Consider the following 21,121-nt stretch of genomic DNA (forward strand, 5'->3'; position numbering starts at 1 on the left):
AGAAACGAAACGAGAAAGGATGAAGACAACATGCAAGTGTGCGGCGATACATCGGTGATATAGCAGAGGTCTCCCCTGTGGCACATAAGGTAAGCGGCGAAGTCCGTCATGACCAACCATGCCTGTCAGCTTGTGGTTTGGTGACTTTGACTTTGCTAGTAATCATCATCCGAGACTCTCTTTCGTATCGACATCAGAACAATAGTCACTTATACATACGGGTATCGCACAGTTCACGATGCCTCCTCGGCGTGGATCTCGAAAGTCTAATGCTTCCGGAGCGAACGATACCTTAGCGTCTGGCTCACAGGAGGTACTCCCGCACGATGTCGGAATCCAAATATTCGATGCTCTTGCATCTTGGACATCAGGAGGTGAAGATACTATCAAACAGTTAATCGATGACCAGCTACGACAAGCTTCCTCATCATCTACCACGCTCGATTCGATACCCCTCTCCAACACTTTCGTCGGTCTGTTCTTGTCCGAATTGGAAGCTGGTGTGTTGGCGGATTTCATCACAAAGGTGTTTGAGGAATTGGACGAGAATCAGGTGGAGGTGCTGGGCGAGGCCCTTGTGGATGTCGTGGAGATGCTAGAGCAAGAAAGAGAGGATAGAGAGGAAGAAAGGAAACCGAAAGAAGATACAGAAATGGCCGAAGCGGAAGAAAAGCCAAAGATCTCTTCAGGCCTTCCAGTCGTAAAACTTCTTTTAGTGGGTCCCACATTTCTTCGGATATAGTCATTTTATCGGAAACTCATGTGTTTCACTATTGCAGGAGAACCATAAACTTCCAACTCACATAGCCAATCTTCTGTTAAATCCCGATCGACTAGTGGATCTCGGCTTACACCCCTTCCCTCGTCAACCAAGAGCACTGCAGAGTGCATTGGTCAAGAAGAATACTACTTTATTCTTCAAGCAGAGGAAATACAACCTGATGAGAGAATGTTCCGAGGGATTCTCAGGTCTTATAGTCCTACTTACAGGTCCGGACGCGCTACCCTATTCAGTTGAAGAAACGTTAGCGGAGAGTGAGGTAGACAGAAAAGCAAGAGCCAAAAGGGTTTGGTCGAAGATTATGGGGTTGATAGGTTATTTCAATCTATCACCACCACGAGTCTTAGATATTATCCTTGAAATTGCTAGTTGTCACGTAGCTGTACATTGGAGGTTCTTCTTGGACCTGCTGAAACGTTCTCCATGGGGCAATGCAGCTATAGGCGTGAATGCGAAAGGCAAAGGTAAAGCTGTGGCATCATGGCCAGAGAACGAGCTGGATAGCATCGGAGATGCTTTAAACGCGGGTGGTGATCGCGTGCTTGCTCAGGTATTGGGATTCAAATTTGGTTTCTATAAAGTGAGTCGAGCAGAAATCGAGCTCTTCTTTCTCGGGTTCAGTTCAGGCTAATGATGATTATTTTTCGTAGAAAGCGGAAGGAGGGGATACACCTATGGGTCTCACCTATATGGCCGCTCTTCTGATCAAACATGGCTTCGTCAGCCTAGCCGACCTCTTACCCTTCGTGCGTCAGCTAATACTTACAATCACCACAATTACTTGAAACTATCGCTCATTTATCCTTCTCTTGATCAGCTCTCGCCGGATGACACTCAGATGGAGGAGATCAGGAAAAAATGGCACTCATCTGTCAGCTCTCGTTCTGGACCTTCGAACGCACTGTCAAATTCGGTCCTACTAGATGACGACGCACCTGCAGCATCAACGTCGAAAGAAGCTGAATCAGGTGGTCCTCCACCTAAACCTCCTCCAGAACAGCGAATACATCTCGCTCAAGCACTTCTGGCCATTGGCGATTTACCTTCGGCACTGTACTTCCTCGCGCGATTCCCTTGGATAGCTCAGAGTCATACTGCCATTGCTGATCTCATACTGCGGACTGTTTCGTATGCTTTAAAAGACCTATATCGATCTTATACCTCACCTACAGTCGACAACGAAGGAGAAGATCTCGATATGACCGTCAATGCACCCAACGCCCCGCCTAATACGAAAGAACTGGTACCAACACTGCACTCACCCCCTCCACCCGAGACTAGCCTGAAGCGGTTTGAGTTCTTTTATCATGACTGGCGGGAACAAATGGAAGTGTGGACAACGGTCGATGATATACATTCAAAAGGTCTTCGATGGTTGTCCCTGATCCGTGGTTTAGGAGGAAGAGATGCGTCGATCATGGTCAAGATATGTCGAATCGGGGTAGCTTATTTCGCTGCATTGAAGAAGGAAAAGGAAGCGAGTCTGGATTTGGTGGACTCGGTGGATCGATCTGTCGCTCTAGAGGTGAGTTTTTTGGATCGGCATCCAGAGCTGATATTCATAGCCTACAACACAGGAGATGAACCCGTGGCTTGATATAATACGTATATCCCTATTACCTTCTCTTTCTTGCTCCGATGCCACTGCCGCTTTCGACATCGAATTATGGTCACTTCTCAGCTTCTTGCCTTATACCGTTCGATATAATCTATATGGCGAATGGCGGGATAGTACATGTAGTTTCAAGGGCAAGAGTCCATGTCTTGTTGCGGCTCATGCTGCGGGTGAATGTACGAAGGAAGTTCAGAAGGCTCTACGAAGAGTCACCTCCTCTTCGACCAGTGGTTCGGCCTCCGCGGCTACTCAAGCGGAAAGACATTCTGCTCGATCATTGGCCAAGCTCAGTCATGGCAATCCGCTTTTCCTCTGGACCACAGCTGTCACTCAAGTGAAGGCATACCCCAACATCGGTCAAGCTATCGTTGATGCCGGTCGATACATGACACAACTATCATTCGATGTAGCTACTTTCGTTATGCTGGATACTCTATCTGATGATAGGGCTCAGCGGTTGAACGAAACGGGTACTGGTGTCGCATTATGGTTAGAGCGTAAGTCGTTTGGTTCTGTGGTCTTCAATCGTCAGCTGAAATACCCTCCTTTTAGGATTATCAAAATTCGTTGGTGACTTCAATCGTCGATATACTAATATGGATCTCGGACCGGTGTTACAATACATCATCAACCGACTTATGCGGGGTCAATCAGGCGATTTGATCATACTGGAGAAATTGATGAGTACTATGTCTGGTATAGAGCCTGTACCCAATGACGGTGTTTCCGATACCCAACTCCAAGCTTATGGAGGAGGGAAAGAAATGGTTCGGGAGGCTTTCAACGCTACTAGAATTCAGATTGCTCCTCCACCTGAACCTGGAACGGATAAGCCGAAGGAAGCCCCTGTAGACAAGCTGAAAAACATCAAGAAATCCTTACCGAGACTAGTCAATGCTCTCAGAGATACTAGACTGGCTATACCGATTTGGATCGCTCTGGCTCAGACGAGACAAGCGGTGGTTGACAAATTGGCCAACACTCCTATAAAAGCTATGAACTTGGTTCAAGATACAGTGAGTGGCTGGCTAGTGAAGGAATATGATCTCTAGGCTGATACCAATATCAGTGTCACACTGCATTTATGCAATTTGGCGACTTCCTGGTGGAACAGCTATCATCGGAAGAACAGTTATCGGGTACACCCAATCTACAAGAACTAGTGAATGATTTCGGTCTTGAATACGGTATAGCATTCCAGATACTGCGACCACGACTCAATGCGGAACTGGAACGAGCGAAAGCAGAACGTGATGCCGATGTGAAGAAGCGATTGGAAGCGGAGAGAAAGGCTGGAATTGCGGTAGAGAAACTGAACTCTCCCGCCATAAACGCCAATGCCCTTCCTGCTTCACCCATGAGTGCCACCCCGCAAGTTGACGGCGAAGATGTAGTCATGGATGAGGTGAAAGTGGAACATGTGAATGGGGATGCTGTTCCCACAACAAAGGCTGGCACCAAACCCAAACCATGGTGGCCTGCTGCCTTGACCCTCACGATGGACCAGGCTGAGTCACTTCTGCCTGCAGGAGTTAAGGACGAATTGAGGTGAGACCTGCGCCTCAACGATTTGGATATGATGCTGATCGCATTCTAATTTGCAGCGCTCAGTTCTTCGTGATCTTCTGGCACCTCACCGTGCAGGATATTGCATACTCTGCTGAATCGTATGACGAAGCGATCAAATCGATCAATCGAAATATATCGGTCGTATCTGGTTGGCGAGTCATGGTGAAAGACAAAGTCGCTGTTGCGGAACAACAAGCGGAATTGACTAGATTGAAGAACAGAGTGGCTGTTTTGCAGAAAGAAAAGGAAGCTCATGGGAAGGAGGTGAATGCCGTGGTCAAGAGAAGGCTGAAAGCCGAGTCTAGCAAATGGTTTGGCGATTGTACGTCAATCACCTACTTCACAGGTGTGTCTTTGGGATTTTGACTGATTTTTAGATTATCTCCTAGCCAAAGGCGGGAAAGTAAACCCGGTTCAGCTCGCGGGCAAATTACATCAATACTGTTTCTACCCTCGAGCAATCTTATCACCCTGCGATGCAGTATTCGTCGCGAAGTTCATTCGAATGGCTCATGATCTCGGTACGCCCGGGTTTTCGACGCTGTTCGCCTACAACAACTTCTTCAATGACAATCTGGCGGGATGTATATTCTCGTGTACAGACAGTGAGGCTCGTAATCTTGGACGATGTCTCGCAGCTATCTTGACGGATTTAGACGCTTGGCACAGGGATGAAAAGAAGTACAGAACTGAAGCGCTAGGTTTGCCCGAAACCTCCAAAGAAGGATCTGAACCCGAATCTTTACCTGGAATGCTGTTCAGAAGGAAAAGTACAGACCCACTTAAGCCGATGAGATGGGAAGATTTCAGAAGCTATTATTACAAGTGTCATACTGTCCTTACAAGAGTGAGTACACATCATTGATTTTTTTGTCGCTTGATCAAGAGCATAGATATTTGGTCTGACTGATCTTCTGCTAGGCATTGACATCATGTTGGGCGGAAGCGGAATTCATGCATAACAAGAATGCTATCATCGTTGCCCTTCAGATCATCAAATTCTTCCCTGTATTAGACACACACGGTAAATCCGTTGAGGATGCTGTCAAGAAATTGCAGAGCGGTGCAAACGGAGAGATCACTAATGATCTCAAGATGATGTGTCTTTCGTGAGTTGGACCTTCCAAGAGTGTCATAAACACCAGAACTTCAGCTCACGTGATTCCGCAGGTTCTTGTCCGGTCTGAAGAAACGACAAGAAATTAGACCGTATATTCCACTTGCCAAATTCAATGTATGTCTCTCTTTCTTCGATTTGATACCAATATGCCCAATATGCGGGCTGACAGACTATCGCTTTCGACCCTGTATTAGCCTAACAATCAACGTCTCGCTCAAGCCGCTCAAGCCAAAAACGTACCTACCGGACCTCGAGGAACTGATAGTCCCGCTACCAATGGTGGATCTACACCACAAGCTGCTACCACTGGCGGCAACACACCTGTACCAACAGCACCTATCGTCACTGATCGGGAGAAAATACGTCAGAAATTGGAGGAAAGTAGATCCAAGTCTTCTGCTAGTGCTATTCCACCAGCTGTCAAAGACGAAATCAAGTAAGCCTCTTATACTGTTTACACACACTCAATATCACTCAATGCTGATTTTAGACATAGGGGCACACCCGAACCTGCTACTTCAAGCCCCAGAGCATCTACGCCAGTTGCCTCACGTGCAGCGTCTCCTGTGAGACCCGCTTCGCCTCCTGCTGCACCTCGGCACACCCGAGCTTCAGCCGCTCCCACCGGCCCTGCCTCTACTACTCGATCCGTTTCTGACGGACGCAATGGACCTACACCTACAGGACCCGCCGCGCGTATTGCCAGCGGAGCATCATCGACAGCCACTATGGGTCCACCCTCGGATCTCTCGGTCGACGAAGCCCGTGCAGCTGCCCGTGCCAAGAAATTCGGTATCAAACGACCTGCGCCTCCCCCTTCTTCATCCTCCCCTGCACCTACCCCTGCACCTGCCGTGCCATCCGCCCCTCAGCAGTCAGTAGAGCCGGCTAAACCCAAATCGCCCACCCCGTCCTCCTCTAGACGAGCTTCACCTGCTCCAGCTTCTAGAACACATAGGAGTGGCAGTGTCGAATCGAAAGCTAGTGTCGGATCTAGAAGATCATCGCGAAGAGATAGAGACGATCGAGATAAGGATAGGGATCGTGAACGCGAGCGAGACAGAGATAGGGACAGGGACAGAGATAGGAGGAGACGAGATGATAGAGACCGAGAAAGGGACAAGGAAAAGCCACGTGAAGTTGCGACAGCTGTCACGGACGAAGATAAAGACAGGAAGAAACAGGAAGATTTACTTCAAGCTAGACATGATAGACTGGCTGATGATCGAAGGGAATCGAGACGCGGTTCTAGGGATACCATTCATCGAAGAGAAGATGATAAGAAGAGTAGTAGCAGTACTAGAGAAACGAAAGAACGTAGTGCGAAAGACAGAGATGATCGTGGGGAGAAGAGGAAGAGGGATGAGGAACCTAGAAGAATCGATGAGCCTCCTAATGCCAGGAGGGATGGGGCGCGTGAGCGGGAAAGAGAAAGAGAAAGGGATAGAAGGCACGATGATAGAGAAAGAGATAGGGAAAGAAGGGAAAGAGATCATACTAGAGATGATCGTGAGAGAGATAGGGATAGACGAGGTGAACCCAGGAGTAGAGATACTCGACCACCTCCCCGAGAACCAAGTAATCGAAGAAGTCCTCCACCCTCTGTACCTTCTGCACCTACTATTGGAAATGGCAACACGGCTGCTAGCGGTGATCGAACACCTAAAAGGGATAAAGCTGCTCCAAGGGAATTACTTCCACCGCCCCCTGTTCCGAAAACGGAAACCCAAGCGGATAGGATAGTGGAAGCACCTCGACAAACTCGATCTTCAGTCCCACCTTCATCTACGACCACCACTACCACCACCACCACAACCAACAGATTGGCGCATGCTCTCCCACCTCGTCCTGGACCGGGCACAAGCTCATCCGCACCGACCAGCAGTGGTAGAGCACCAAGTCTTGCTCAGAGAATGGGACCTACCCCTACGCAGTCAGATAGAGAACGGAGGGTATCGCCCTCTCGTCCCAGATCCAATGAAAATTCACATGCTCAAGCTCACACGAGGGATGAAGGGTATAGTGATTCTCGGAAGAGAGCTTTGGAGGGTAAGTGACTTGGATAACCACATGATAAGGAGCAAAGCGCTGATTAAGTATTTACATATGGTAGATTCGAGTACTCAGACGAGAGAGGAGAGTCCTGGAGCATCGAAAAGGGTGAAGATTGATAGAGAACGTGCGAGGGGAGGTAGTAGTGGAGGTGGAAGAAGGGAAGGTGGACCGGGTGGTCCTGGTGGAAGGTTGTTTGAAAGTGCCATGGGAGGAGCGAGGGATAAGTAGGAGAGTCACATTATCGGCTCGTACACTCATGAGATACATACATATGAGCTTGAGATCTCTTGCATGAATATGTGTTTGCATTTTTTGGAATGTGACCCAGGTGCCACAATGAGACAACGTAAGATGACGCACGGATCATCACGGCACCGTTGTGGAGGGACGGGACGCGACCGAGTAACTACGAGTATAGTAGACAAATCAAAATCAACTGTCGTCTATCATCTTTCAACTATCAACTATCAGTGTGCATCTCTGAATACATATCAATCATTACAAAGTCACTTATACCACTAACAAGATGTCAGGCGAAAGACAAGAGTATGTATACATAACAATCTGGTATTTGTAGAGGCAATCAAGCTGATATGGTGGAATGCGATCAATCACGTTGAATGATGTTCCTTTCGCAGTCAAGCGTCAACTTTCACTCCCATCCATCCGTTCGAGATGGACGCACCTAAGACCTGGTGAGTTGCTTTAGTCTCTGATGCCTTGTTGTCACAGCAAAAGCTTACATGATCACTTGCATGCATAGGGGAGGTACCATCGGTGAGCTTCGAATTGATTCGTCGTAACGACGAGAATGTGGTTATGGGCTATGGCTGATCTGGTTGAGACCTTTGATTTGGAAAAGGAATGATGAATTGGGACAAGTACGTATCAGCTAATGACTCTATATTCGTCGATGTTCACGAAGAAGCATGAGCTGATGACGACTTCTGATAGCGATAAGATCGTTTTCTCCAAAAGATCATTACTCGAATTCCTCAAGTATGTCTTTCATCTATTCAGCTTGTCAATGGACTTCGGTAGAACAGTACGTGTATGCTGATATGATTCCTTGATGGATTATAGATCAGCAGGGGTGACGGTCAATCAAAATTTCTCTGAAATTCAAAAATTACCTAGTCAGTGTAGTCTTGTACTTTGCTCGGTTATGATACAAGTATAGCATCAGCTGACAGTTTGTATTGTTGTGATAGAATATGCGACTTTCGGTAGATTCAGTAAAGCTGCTACGGACGCTGCTGTTGCGGATCTCGTCGAGGTAAGTCGAGCAATATCTTCACTTTATCATCTTACCAAAATCCCAAAATCCCCCCAACTTGCTCTGCCTACCTACATTCTTGAACAAAAATCAGCTTAATATCAATGTCTTTACTGACCATAATGATCAATACTTTACAGGCAGAGATAGGTGACCCCACCACCGAAGCCTCTTCCCTCCCTTCCAACCGGACTACCGTCCCTCGACCTTCCCGTAAAGTCCGAGACCCACCAGGGGGTAAACAGTCCATCCAGCTCTTCGGCGAAGAGTACGAAGAGGAAGATGCACTTTCCCTCGCTCCTCCCCGAGACGGTGGGGATGGGGTAGATGTAGAAGTGGAACGATTAGAGAAATTGAGAGTTCACGCTGAACCTGTTAGAGATGGTGGGGCTCATATCGAAGAGGAAGAAAATAGGACGGAAAGAGTGTCCAATCCTGCTCATGGGTTCAGACCTACCAGAAAGGTTAGAGAGGGTGAGTGAATCTTCAGTATAATGGGAGGGCCGTACGACCATGCCGAGTAGCCGAGTCAAAATATCTCAGCTGGTCATGTTATATTCTGTATGCTTAGAATGACATTAGCTGACTTGTCGACATCTATAGGCCCTGGAGGTGCTTCTTCAATGGGTGCAGCTCGTATGTCCACTAATTTTGTTATCTCCCAGACATATATATGCAGATACGTCCCGTGACCTGTTATGCCAGGATATGCTAATGACGGCTTTCTACCTCGCAGTCTTTGGCGGATACGAAGATGAGACAGAAGCCGATCGAGCATCCTCTCGTGCCTCTCAAGGAGGGAAGAAACAAGCGGCTCAAGGGGTAGGTCCTCCAACTCATACTTCATGCTTTTCAGCTTTTTCCTCCCTGAACTTCTACTCTGGGGATATACTGAGCTGATTTCATTGATTGACAGAACTCTGGTAATCTCTGGTAAATCCAGTTCAAAAATATATACAGCTCTGACAGAGACATTGGAAGTATCCTTAAATATGCATATGCTCTATATCCGGTATATTGGTATTCTGGATTTCATATGTTTTCTTCATGATTACTGGATACTGAAAAGTCCTCGATTCTTCTCTTTGTTTCCTTATCCCGTATATTTTCCCAATGAGCAATCTCTTACTTTATATTCCATCTCGGCTACCTCTCCATTTGATTCATCGGTCCATCCTTCCTGCCACCGTTTTCTATGGTGCTATTGCTTACTCTTCGCCATCGTAAGAATCCGAGTTCTGAATGATGGCGTGAACCCATTTGATAATTTGGAAGTATCCCTCAATCGCGAATTTCTCGTCGACAGTGTGCTGATTTGAGTTCAAAAGCATATAATTAGCATACTACTTGAGAGCGTTGTTTGTGTGTTTTTTTTTTACTCACAGCATTGGAACCTGCTGAAACTGATGATCCCATGAAACGATATACGTTCTTGGTAAGGTTGTAATACATCTTACAGTCGGTGTTTCCGCTACAATCAGGATCACACAATCCTATTAGCCAAGAAGGACAGTATTCTATTGAAGAAAGAAAAGTGATTTTGACTCACGTCGAAGCATAGGGAGTAACGATTCTTTCTTCACCGTTGGATCCAGGTAAGACAGCTCTACAAAAATAACATCACTTCTATCAGTCATTCGTCCTTGAATGGTTAGGTCTTGAGTTGACTCACTTGACAGTCCCAGCGAACAACTCCCAAACCCCTCCCTCAGCAGGAGTTCTCGGAGCAGGTTCAAGTGGTAAACCCAACAACTCCACTGAGATATACTTCCCACCCAATTCTTCCCTTTTCTTACTTTCAAATCCGTGATAATCCAATCCATTCTTTTTTGCAATGTGAGATACGAGTCTATTCACATGCGCTTGAGTAGAATTGATAGATTCTGAAAAATCGATTCTGAAATTGATCAATGTGGTAACAAGTTCAGGCAGAGCATTCACTTTTACTCCTCCGTTGATGACGTCCACTGCTGTGGTCGTTCCTACCATAGCTTTCGATTTGAGGTTTTCTTTAGCTAATACTTTGGCAAGTTTAGGGTATGATTTGGGGCCTTCCGATTTGAGAAGTTTGGAGTAGTGTGATGGCACAGATGGAGAGTGGGCGAGAGCACATTCCAGTGAGGTCAGAAGAGGTGAGGCGGGGGTAAGCTGAGAAAGCAGGTAAACAGAAGGATCAGCTGAGAGTATGGAGGCCGGTTTCAGTTGTACTGACCTTGTTAGGGAATGGGTTATCTTCTAAGGCTGAAACAACTTGTGACATGATACCTATACCGCTGTGAGTAGGAGGGACGGAGGAGTGCTAAAGGATCTATCAGTTGGATAGTCTTGGAACATGATTTTCTTTGATTTTCCACTCACACCACCAGCAGTACCGACTGAAATCTATTGTCATCGAGTCAGCGTGAGCTGGTCATCCGTCTCGGAGATCTTGATAGCTCGGCCACTCACAACTATGTCCATATAGCCTTTCTCACCCATACCTGGGATGGCAAATGGAGCGCCATAGAACTAGGCGACCAACCATTGAGTCAGCCTATCTCATCCGCAATATGGCAAAGCTAATAGCCAATCGTCGGAGATCCATCAAACCACTCACATCATCAATCAAACCACTACCTTCATCAATGACCATCAACAATCCATCTTTACCGTATCTCTCTTCCAAGAAAGGTGCAATGTGGCCTTGACCTCTTCTAGCAAATACCTCTTCTTCGTCGTTGCCGTGGGAGAAGATGATAGTTCGTCGGGGCTTGAAACCGTTTTCGAGTAAGTTGGAGATTGCCTCCCCTATAGTATTTCGCATATGCTCTGTCAGTCAACACTGTTCTCCCTGAAAGTAGAAGCAGACGCTTTCTATTATTATTTTTTGGTCATGCTACACTTACATTGTGCAACAAGTAATGGTTTATCATCACCCGCACCTCTTCCCCAGATATACGTCCCGTCGTTATACCCCGAGAAAGGTGGATGAGTCCATCGGTCGAACGTATCTGATGGCGCGGGGACCACATCGTAGTGGGACATACTGAAGTCACCGGGTCAGAGATCTAATCATGTTCGTTTTCGTTCGTTGGATAGGGATACTTACAGTAGTAACGGTTTGAGGGATGGATCACTTCCTTCGAAAGTGGCTAGTATACCCAAAGCTATATACGATTACAATTATTGATCAGTCTTATTTCTATCTATGTAGCATTCGCAGGCAGCCGTCGAGCCGGGCTGAGTTGGAATGTTCTATGATGACTTACTATTGATGTATTCTATTTTGGCTGTTGTGTGACTATATGCATTGACATATTGCCTTCGTCAGCTTATAACGACCACGACGGCAAGAGACAAATTGCTCACGCAAGTGGGAAAGTGTCTTCCAGCCAAGCTTGGAAATCAAAGAATGGTTTCCATCTTGGATCCTCGTTAGGTTCTCCATTATCGTCGAATGATTCGGTGGGGATTTGCTATAGTACATCGAATCATATGGTCACAATCAGCTTATTTATCAAAATTATAGTCCGACTATATAGTAAATGACAGGAGGTATGATGCATGATTGACTCACGACAGCTTTCGAGAACGTATCAACCACCTTCTTCTTCTCCTCATCACTTAATTCCCAAGTAGAATTAGGAAACAAAGCTTTGGGCTGTTGAGGGCATTTCGACCATTTCTCTATGTCCCCTTGATCATATCTATCGATCCAATTCTCATCATCTACGAACTTTAGATCATTTCTGAGTGGGTTGAGGGATGAGATGGATGGTCCGAAGTTCACTAATGTAGCTAGGACGAATAAGACACCGAGGAGGATCTTGGGATAGTTGGATTTCCTCCTGCCGTTATAAGGGGACTGAGCGGGCAGAGGTAAAGAAGAGGAAGTGAGAGATTTCTCGGACATGCTGGATACTTAGATGTGGACGGATTTGTTGAGAGGATAAAAGAAGATGTCAAGTGAAGATGTATCCTCGACGAGGAGGTGATACGTTAGTGTGATAGATAACTTAGTGGGCACAACACACGGATTTGACCGATGGTGTGATACCACATGCGGTCATGGCCGTAACATAGCAGAAGCGCTGATATCATAGTTTGATATTGATATGTATGTATAGATATATTTCATATTCATATGGTATATGAGCATTCACTGATATATAAGCAACTACCATCTATCTTAGTCTGATCGACTTCATGTCTTTCTCAAGTGTATGATCATAAACAAGGGCGGATTTGTACTGATTCACCGGAAGTATGTGTCTAGGCGAGATAAACGGGGTACGGATATGGGAATCGAAGACACTTCCTAGTCTCGTAGGGACTGACCGAGTACTGTAGCCTACTCGGTAGGTCCTTGCCAGACTGGTTGAGATTCGGGATCGGTGTTAGGAGGTTGCATCGTTCTGCAGTTGAACGGTAGATCATTAGTCATGTTATCATGAGAGATAGTGGAATCATCTAATGGAACAAGGGTTATGAGGAGTGATGATCCGAGGAGTGAGGTTCGATATTAAGTGATTGATTAATGAAAAGAAAGTCTACTCACGAAGGAGCTTCGAACATCTGAACAAAATTCAATGCGATATATGCTAATCCCACAAATCCTACGACCGTACCACACACGTAGAGAATAGTGTAGTAACTGTAGATGCATAGTCAGCTTACAACCCAAAGGGGATTAGTGTGAGAGGAGCAGCTCACTTGAGCATAAGGACACCAAGTAAGAGGTAGACTATAGTATACACATAGATCAGCTGACGAACAACGCCCAAGGAACACCTCCACGAGATGAACAACTTACAGACACCTCGACCAATGAAAGAATGCATGAAACTTGCATACTTGTGGACCAAGGCTTTATGTTCCTCTGTGGGTGTGCGGATTTCGAGGAAGATGATGAGGGCACCGATACTATGATGCGATATAATCAGCTTGAATTCATGTGCGAAAAGAGGGATGCATCGACATGCACGGCATAATCTGATAAGGTTGTGATATACCGGAAGACATGATGGAATTTGAAGAGAGAGGATTAGATGAAAGATATTCACATTACTTCGTATATACCGATAATTATACTTGAGAAGGAATGATTGATGAGTGACCCAATTCCTCCTGCTACGGCGAAACTTCCTACACCGCTACATTGCAATTGTCAGCACGTAATGATCCAATGAGAGGTCGAGATCTAAAGCAGCTAGACTAGACGATTTGACAGAACCCTATGCGGAACTTACATGTTTACAAATCTATTACAGAAAAATGATCAGCATGTGAGCTGGACCATGGGTGGTTGAAGGAACGATGGTACTCACCTAAATAACTCTGCTGGGTTCTGTCTGATTGCTTCCATTTTGATTGATTCGCTTTACAAGTATGTCTTCGAGACGGATACAATATGTAAGTGTGAGGAGGGTTATGAATGTACGAATGGATTGAGGAATGTTGATCAACGTTTATGTCTTTATATATATATATCAATCAACTGTCCTCACTCGGTCATAGTTATCTGTCTATCTGCTGTGCCTTACAAAATACCGTTATATCCCAATCCGTCCTCGTCACTACTAGCCAGTCGATATCTTATGCCGGAAGCGGAAGCAAAGTGACAGCACGCGGTCTCCACGAGGGGGCCTTTTTTAAGCGGAGATCGATCTTACTCCGGTGTTCTGTTTCTCTTATACGTCACCATTTTGTTGGGTTTGAGTGGGATGGTCATCGCGAAGAAAAAGGAAGCTAGCTATATCACTGCACATCCTCTTGACCTTCTTCGACTTGTCTCCATATCTCAAGTGAATAATACCAATATACCATTACAGTAGTCATACGAAATAGCCCAAAATGTCAAGACACAGATTCGTCAGGAATATGGATCTCGATGGTGAGCGGTCTGCTTTCTTCGGCAGAGCGGAGCAAGAGCTGATGGCATCTTGATATGTTCAGACGAGATGAATGAGGAAGAGGAGGAAGGTTACTCTCAAGAAGAGCAAGGTAAGCTAGTTACATCGGTCCAAAGTCTGACCAACAAGCTCACTCTGTCTCTCAAAAGCTCAAATGGCATCGGCTATGCCAATCGCACGAAACGCTTTAAAAGATATTAAACCGCCAATATCGGACGATGCGATCGCCGATTCCTTATGGCATTACTGGTTTGATGTGGAGAAAGCTGTACATTGGTTGAGACAGGATCACGAGAAGAAAGGTGAGCTGAAGATCCTTTTCTTTCCTTTTGAATTACTGTTTTTTCATTCCACTTCGTTCTCCATCTTTTCATGTTTTCATTCTTCTGGGTTTGCTGGTACATCTCTAGCGGAAGGATACATCTTTCTACAAATGCCTATCTGTCATATATATATATCAAGCAGTAGAAACATACGGCTGAGCTTCGTCCAAATCAGGCGAAGCTCCACATCCCTCACTTCGTCCTACACCTAAAGAACAACCTCGTCGTCGACCTAGAAATCTCTGCTCGTCAATACCCTCATCTTCCTCATCGAGTGATTCTCCACAACCGCCGCTCACGGCCTTGCAGCGGTTATCCCTATCAAGAAAACAAGCTACTTCATCTTCACCCTCACCTTCCCCCGCACCTACAGCACCAGCAGTCCCATCAATTGAAAATGGAGCTAAGCCAATGTCAAGACTTGCTTTACTCGCTCAAAAACGGAAAGAAGCTGCTGCTGCTGCTGCTGCCGCCGGTCAATCTGCCGAAAATTTACTTCGAACACCTACCAAATCTCCATCGTCGTCCACCCCAGCAAGTGGCACACAAAGTCCGAACTCGGACTCTGCGTCAAAACCATTATCGAAATTAGCCCAGAAGATGGCAGCAGCCCGAGCGGCAAGGGAGGAATCTGCCGCCAAAGCAGCACCGACACAATTGTCAGAAGACACGATGGCCATTGATGAGCCTAACTCCACTTCAACAGTACAAGATGATCCAGATATCTTCTCGGCACTTACTATCCCCCAAACAGCCAAATCGCATTTGTCATCTTCATCACCTTCAACATTCTTCTCTATCCTCACATCCGCATCATCCGCAGATCAAAGTAAAACAGACATGGAAATCACCAATCTACATGTACCCCTCGCCACAGACATCTCAGCGTTGACGAAAAGATTCGAAGAGGCCTTTGCGGAAAGTCCAGATGAAGTTGTACTTCGAAAGAGGCAGGGAAGAGCGGGCACGGCAGATCTAAATACGACAGTCAAGAAACAAGCGAAAGGGACAGGCTCTAAACCCACTTCAAAGTGACAGTAGAATGTAGGAACGCGAGATATACTTTTGGCTTGAGATGTACCATTATATAACCATGTTCACCACTTCACCGTTTTTTTTTCACATTCATTGCTATGTTTTTCTATGTTTCTGCCTGTACTTCACTGACTAACCAAAGACGACTGATGCTAACCAATAATCAATTTTCAGCTGCTAAAGCCGCCAAAGCAGCTTCCATCACTCAGAAATCAGCTTCTTTACCAGGTAAACCACGTACTCAGACGGGTACAACGCCCAAATCGAAACTTCAGCCCAAGACTCAGCCGAACTCGCCTGTGAACAGTACGAGCAAAGCGGGATCGTCGGGGTCAAATACACCTACAAATAAGGGAAGTGGAAGTAAGAGTCCGTTGACTGTCGCGCAGCAGGATTTGGCAGGTTTGCATCTTGACCAAGAGGTTGATTTGGAAGCTGAGAAGGAAAAGTACAAGGAGAGGGCTGCGTTATCAATGAAGACTGAGGAATTGATAGCGAAAGTCAGGAAAGAGGAGGAAGAGTCTGGAAAGAAGAATATCAGTTTGATCGTTGTGGGTGAGTCTGTCTGCGCCGTCATTTCGCATCCACTGTCACTCTGTGAGAATTGATGTTGACGGAATGATGTTTTTTGTGCTTGATGTATAGGCCACGTCGATGCTGGTAAATCCACTTTGATGGGTAGACTATTATATGATATAGGCGAGTTAAGTGAGAAGGAAAAAACAGCCAATGAAAGAGGAAGTAAGAAAATTGGGAAAGGTAGTTTTGCATTTGCTTGGGGTCTAGATGCATTGGGTGATGAGCGTGATCGGTAAGTCGAACATTGCATTTCTTTCTATCATCGAACGGGAAAACGATGTTGACGTTGATTTTCTCCTTTTGTGCAGAGGAGTTACCATCGATATAGCTACCACACACTTCACAACGCCTCATAGAAATTATACATTACTTGATGCACCTGGACATCGGGATTTTATACCTGCCATGATCTCTGGTGCGGCCCAAGCGGACGTAGCGTTAATGGTGGTTGATGGATCTCCGGGAGAGTTCGAAGCTGGTTTCGAACGTGGTGGACAAACTAGAGAACATGCTTGGTTAGTTAGGAGTTTGGGAGTTAAGGAGATTATCGTTGGGATCAATAAGATGGATCTTGTAAGTGTTCCTCTTGATTTTCCTATTTTCCATGATCAGTATTCCCGCGGAAACATCAAGAGAGATTATTTGTCTTCCTAATTCTATTTCAAGTTGTTATGTAAATTTGAATTGGCTGATAGCTTATATCTTGTCTTGCCCACAGGTCTCATGGTCTCAGGATCGATACGAAGAGATTGTCGAAGCTCTAAAACCATTCTTGCTTTCGGCCGGATTCGCCTCTGCCAAAACTACCTTTATGCCTCTGGCCGCTATGGAAGGTATAAATATTTTGGAGAACGATGTTGAAGAATTGAAAGAATGGTATGATGGTCCTACTTTGATAAATGCTTTAGGTGGGTCAAGCGAAACGAGCAGATAAATCGATCGCAAGAAGAATAAGTGATAGCTGACTTTGTCTCGTGATGTTATGTAATAGACAAAGTCGAAGTTCCCCCTCGACCTTATGAAAGTCCATTACGAATACCTGTATCGAACGTGTTCAAAGGTCAGACTGCGATCGCGTCCGGTGTGGCAGTATCAGGTAGACTGTGTAGTGGGGTGGTACAGGTTGGTGATAGGTTGAGAGCAGTACCTGGAGATGAGGTAGCTACGGTTAGAAGTGAGTGGCATAGGCTAATTCATCGTACTCATGTTAGCGACAGAGAAAGAGAGGACTAAAGCTGTTATGATTTTGGCAACGGCCGCAGCCATCGAAGTAGATGAAGATTCTGCTCCTTATGCCGTATCAGGTCAAAATGTAACCCTATACCTATCAGGTATAGATTCCATCAACTTATCAATCGGTACCATCCTCTGTCCGACGAGTCTACCTGTTCCTTTGGTATCTAAATTTACGACTCAGATATTGGTATTTGACTTACAATCACCAATCATCATTGGAACTTCGGTTGAGCTGTTCCATCATTCGGTGAACCTTCCTGCTACGATAAGTAGGTTGGTTAACGTTTTGGAGAAAGGTCAAGTGACCAAGAAGAATCCCAGGTGAGTGATTGGTCGGTTATCGAATGAAAAAACACATCTTTCGTGTTTGTTTCGATCCTCGAATGATTCAGGCTCTTTTCTTTGATTCTTGGTGACAAATTGGGCATTGAAAATTAATATATCATATGTTCTTTGGGCTTCCGCAGAGTGCTACAAAAAGGAATGACAGCCACGATTGAAATCACCCTCCGATCGACATCTAATAACAACGCTAGGATACCTATCGAAACTTCTCAGCAGAATAAGGAGATGGGTAGGGTATTGATCAGAAGAAATGGTGAGACGATAGCTGCTGGTGAGTCTTCCTTTTATTTCTTCCTTCTATCTCATGAATCGTTCTCGATGGGATACTAAACTTGGGTTGATTGTCAATAGGTGTCGTAACTGAACTATTAGGATAGATGAGATACAACGGCGTATAACAATAATAGATCAGATATGACCCAACTCGATGGATAAATGCATTCATCGTCATGATTTGATCATATGATTTATTTCATTTCGACTCAATAATGTTCATACGAATCGCAAAGGTGCATTCTTGTTTTTCGGGATGAGATATATAATAGATACATCACAACCAAACAAATACCAAAAAGTCCATACTATTGGCCTACTAACCTAAAACAAATCGGTTTATATGATTCATACCCCAATTATCTCCATACACCTTTGGCTTTCTTGGCTGCCATCGGACCTATCCCACCAACTTTGTTTAAATTGACTTTCCTAGCTGGAGCAGTACTACCGGTTGAACTTCTCAGTGCTCCCGCTCCTCCCCCTATCGGTCCAGAGGACCTTTTAAATGCGGACGATGCTCCTTTATTCGACGATGTGGAGGAAGTAGAAGTTGAACTTCCTGAACTTGATCTAGCTTTATTTCCTCCTGAAAGGATTTTCGGTGGATTACCCAATCCCAAGCTTCGTCCCTGTCCGACGCCTTGAGAAGAGGTAGACCGTTCTTTCCCTTTCCTAGAAGGTGACATAGTCCTTCCAATCTGACTAGACGAACCAACAAGGTTGGTCTTTCGTCCTCTTTCTACTCCCAATACACTCGATCCTATATCATCAGTGGCAGAAGAAGCTTGTTTCTGCCTCACAGCTTTCTCAAGTACTAATCTCGATAAAGGCGTTTTTGTTTTTAGGGATTTACGTCGGTTCGTCACTGTATGATGATTCTTGGGTTTCGGTGTGCGGATTTTACCGTGAACAAGTGGTGAGAGGGGTGAAGGTGAAGATGGGATGTGGGCATGATAGGTAGATGGACCAGGTGAAGAAGGTATGGCTATCTGAACATCCTCTTCTCTTTCCTCTTCTGCGTTTGCAGGTGATTGATTTGTCGACGAAGGGATAGAAGGTGGGAGCATAGATAATACAGCATCCATTTCGGATCGTCTTCTCTCTTCGATGAACGTTTGTTTGTCGATCTAATTAAAGTCAAAGAGCATCTGATGATCAGCCTATGCCCCTTTTATCGAGAGGATTGCACCGAGAGTTCATCCAAGGGAGTACAGCTCAACTCACCTCCAGCTGCTTTCTCTCCTTCTCCAACCTCTCTTTACCATCCTTCATGGCTTTACGTTCAATCTCCATCAAATCCAATTGTTTCGCTAATATACCCTCCATATCGCCTTTTGCCGTACTGTCCATACAAAACCAGCCGAAAGATTATCAGCTTATCTCTTGACAATTATTTTGAGCATGACAATCCATTTAATAAAATTACTCACGCAGCTTCTAATTCTTTCCTTGCCATCTCATCTACTACCCTCCTAGATTCCTCTTCCTGCCTCTTGGCACAGACCAATTCCACTTCCAGATCTTTAATCCTATCTTCCAAGTTCCCCCTGATCCTCTCTCTTTCCCTCTCTATCCTCTTCTGCTCTTCCACCTCTTCTGGACCGGGTGCATACACCCCATCAATCATTACGGGAGGAGGGGGAGGAGCGTTATCCAGCAGCTTGGTACGTATCTCTGAGATGAGAGATTGTAATCTTGTGTTGGCGATAGATGGATGAGATGTTGAAGAGGAAGATTGGAATGTAGATGCTGATGTTTGACTGAGATGAGATTGACGTAGTTGGGAGGTGTTGAGGGTGAAAAATTGAGATTGCATCAATCTTGCCGGGGGCTGGTGTATATAATCATTATCAGATTAATCATCAAATCCCTTGGTGTAGTATGTGGGGGAGTTCAAACTCACCTCTTTACCTTGCGATGCTGCTATTGCTTCCCTCAGAGCATTTCCGGTAGATACTACAACTGTCCTGAACGCTTCTGTCTCTTCTTGTAGACTCTCTCTTATATCTGTTATATCCTTCAGTGTCTGCTCGAGTAAAGGAGAAACAGTTGACTGCTCATCGCAATCAATGAGATATCAGCTAGTGCTACCAAGACACAATCGAAGAAAACTCAGCTTACAGCTACAGGTTGAATCCTACCGGCCGGTATAGGATTGAGTAGAACCAACCCGGACGATCTCTGTTGTGACTGTGATTCGCTCTGCTTGGATAGTTGCGAAAGGGCTTTGTCTAACTTCATTTGCACTTTCTTGGAATCGTGCTGAAACAAATGGACTTCGGATCAGTCTTCCGGAGTGTGAGTGGTAAACAAGAAGAAGAAGGCAAAGGCAGGCATTGTGAAGATGACTTTTAGAAATATATGGAGAACATCTTGAATGTGAAATAACCTACCTGAGCAGCGACCCTGACACCTTCCAAAGCCTTCCTACCCCTCTGTACTTCCTCTCTTAGCTCTTTCGCCTTAGCTTCTTCGAGAGTCAACCTCTTCTCCACCTCTGCACAACGTACTTTCCACCCGTTAGTCTCCTGCTGTAATTTCACATTCGTGATTTTGAAGTTATTATTGGATTTTTGGATTCTTTCATATTCGTATTGTAATGTTCGATGACGTGTGGCCATAGCTTCGAGATTATTTACGTTGGACTAAAACCCCAAAAGTCAACAAATTCAGTGATGACCTTTTTATAAGCCATGTATGACCGATAACTTACCACGCTTGATCCTAGTAATTCGAATAACACCGATACCACCTCGTTATGATCTTTCGCACTTAACGCAGATAGATCCAAGGGGCGTTTGGTCCATCCATGATTAATCAATTGAGAGTTGATAGTTGATAGTTCGGCTGAGAAGACGGTAGACGTGGTCGCATCAGGACTAGGTAGAGGATCAACACCCGTGTGAGCGGGATATCCGTCTGAGACATGAGGAAGAAACGTACTCCTGAGGTACTGCAGTCAGGTTTACCATCTTGTCGAGAGCCATGCAAACCCTTCCTATAAATCAGAGGGTTCCAGT

General features: G+C 45.4%; 7 protein-coding genes across 7 annotated transcripts; 4 read left to right on the forward strand and 3 right to left on the reverse strand.

Annotated features, from left to right (window-relative positions):
• Window positions 1–238: 238 nt before the first annotated feature.
• On the forward strand, window positions 239–7,368 carry L199_008064 (uncharacterized protein; the record flags this gene model as incomplete). The annotated part of the gene is made up of 14 exons (XM_064893749.1): window positions 239–715; window positions 780–1,361; window positions 1,432–1,527; window positions 1,599–2,306; window positions 2,359–2,893; window positions 2,949–3,412; window positions 3,466–3,944; window positions 4,001–4,287; window positions 4,355–4,812; window positions 4,887–5,074; window positions 5,136–5,199; window positions 5,280–5,521; window positions 5,576–7,134; window positions 7,199–7,368. The coding sequence occupies 14 exons, from the start codon at window positions 239–241 to the stop codon at window positions 7,366–7,368; spliced, it is 6,309 nt and encodes a 2,102-aa protein (XP_064749821.1).
• A 298-nt stretch (window positions 7,369–7,666) lies between these two features.
• Window positions 7,667–9,353, forward strand: L199_008065 (uncharacterized protein; the record flags this gene model as incomplete). The annotated part of the gene is made up of 11 exons (XM_064893750.1): window positions 7,667–7,686; window positions 7,779–7,835; window positions 7,904–7,917; window positions 8,003–8,021; window positions 8,095–8,139; window positions 8,224–8,276; window positions 8,352–8,416; window positions 8,557–8,890; window positions 9,020–9,052; window positions 9,153–9,238; window positions 9,333–9,353. 11 exons carry the CDS (start codon window positions 7,667–7,669, stop codon window positions 9,351–9,353), a joined length of 747 nt encoding a protein of 248 aa, XP_064749822.1.
• Window positions 9,354–9,624: 271 nt separating this feature from the next.
• L199_008066 (uncharacterized protein) lies at window positions 9,625–12,308 on the reverse strand (the record flags this gene model as incomplete). The annotated part of the gene is made up of 13 exons (XM_064893751.1): window positions 9,625–9,726; window positions 9,800–9,887; window positions 9,966–10,022; window positions 10,089–10,564; window positions 10,629–10,715; window positions 10,775–10,798; window positions 10,865–10,924; window positions 11,013–11,203; window positions 11,302–11,441; window positions 11,505–11,562; window positions 11,665–11,696; window positions 11,765–11,871; window positions 11,973–12,308. 13 exons carry the CDS (start codon window positions 12,306–12,308, stop codon window positions 9,625–9,627), a joined length of 1,758 nt encoding a protein of 585 aa, XP_064749823.1.
• A 438-nt stretch (window positions 12,309–12,746) lies between these two features.
• On the reverse strand, window positions 12,747–13,760 carry L199_008067 (uncharacterized protein; the record flags this gene model as incomplete). The annotated part of the gene is made up of 7 exons (XM_064893752.1): window positions 12,747–12,810; window positions 12,954–13,049; window positions 13,109–13,139; window positions 13,209–13,318; window positions 13,459–13,548; window positions 13,645–13,656; window positions 13,723–13,760. The coding sequence occupies 7 exons, from the start codon at window positions 13,758–13,760 to the stop codon at window positions 12,747–12,749; spliced, it is 441 nt and encodes a 146-aa protein (XP_064749824.1).
• A 488-nt stretch (window positions 13,761–14,248) lies between these two features.
• On the forward strand, window positions 14,249–15,665 carry L199_008068 (uncharacterized protein; the record flags this gene model as incomplete). Its single annotated transcript, XM_064893753.1, has 4 exons — window positions 14,249–14,288; window positions 14,351–14,398; window positions 14,457–14,609; window positions 14,806–15,665. 4 exons carry the CDS (start codon window positions 14,249–14,251, stop codon window positions 15,663–15,665), a joined length of 1,101 nt encoding a protein of 366 aa, XP_064749825.1.
• A 149-nt stretch (window positions 15,666–15,814) lies between these two features.
• Window positions 15,815–18,202, forward strand: L199_008069 (uncharacterized protein; the record flags this gene model as incomplete). Its single annotated transcript, XM_064893754.1, has 8 exons — window positions 15,815–16,220; window positions 16,311–16,476; window positions 16,553–16,817; window positions 16,963–17,152; window positions 17,236–17,418; window positions 17,507–17,801; window positions 17,948–18,096; window positions 18,177–18,202. 8 exons carry the CDS (start codon window positions 15,815–15,817, stop codon window positions 18,200–18,202), a joined length of 1,680 nt encoding a protein of 559 aa, XP_064749826.1.
• A 255-nt stretch (window positions 18,203–18,457) lies between these two features.
• Window positions 18,458–21,088, reverse strand: L199_008070 (uncharacterized protein; the record flags this gene model as incomplete). Its single annotated transcript, XM_064893755.1, has 8 exons — window positions 18,458–19,228; window positions 19,326–19,443; window positions 19,532–19,932; window positions 20,005–20,154; window positions 20,223–20,363; window positions 20,495–20,746; window positions 20,815–20,980; window positions 21,045–21,088. The coding sequence occupies 8 exons, from the start codon at window positions 21,086–21,088 to the stop codon at window positions 18,458–18,460; spliced, it is 2,043 nt and encodes a 680-aa protein (XP_064749827.1).
• Between the last annotated feature and the right edge of the window lie 33 nt (window positions 21,089–21,121).

The sequence above is a fragment of the Kwoniella botswanensis genome, chromosome 3 (genome assembly GCF_036426115.1).
Source record: "Kwoniella botswanensis chromosome 3, complete sequence".
In the NCBI taxonomy this organism is placed as follows: domain Eukaryota; kingdom Fungi; phylum Basidiomycota; class Tremellomycetes; order Tremellales; family Cryptococcaceae; genus Kwoniella; species Kwoniella botswanensis.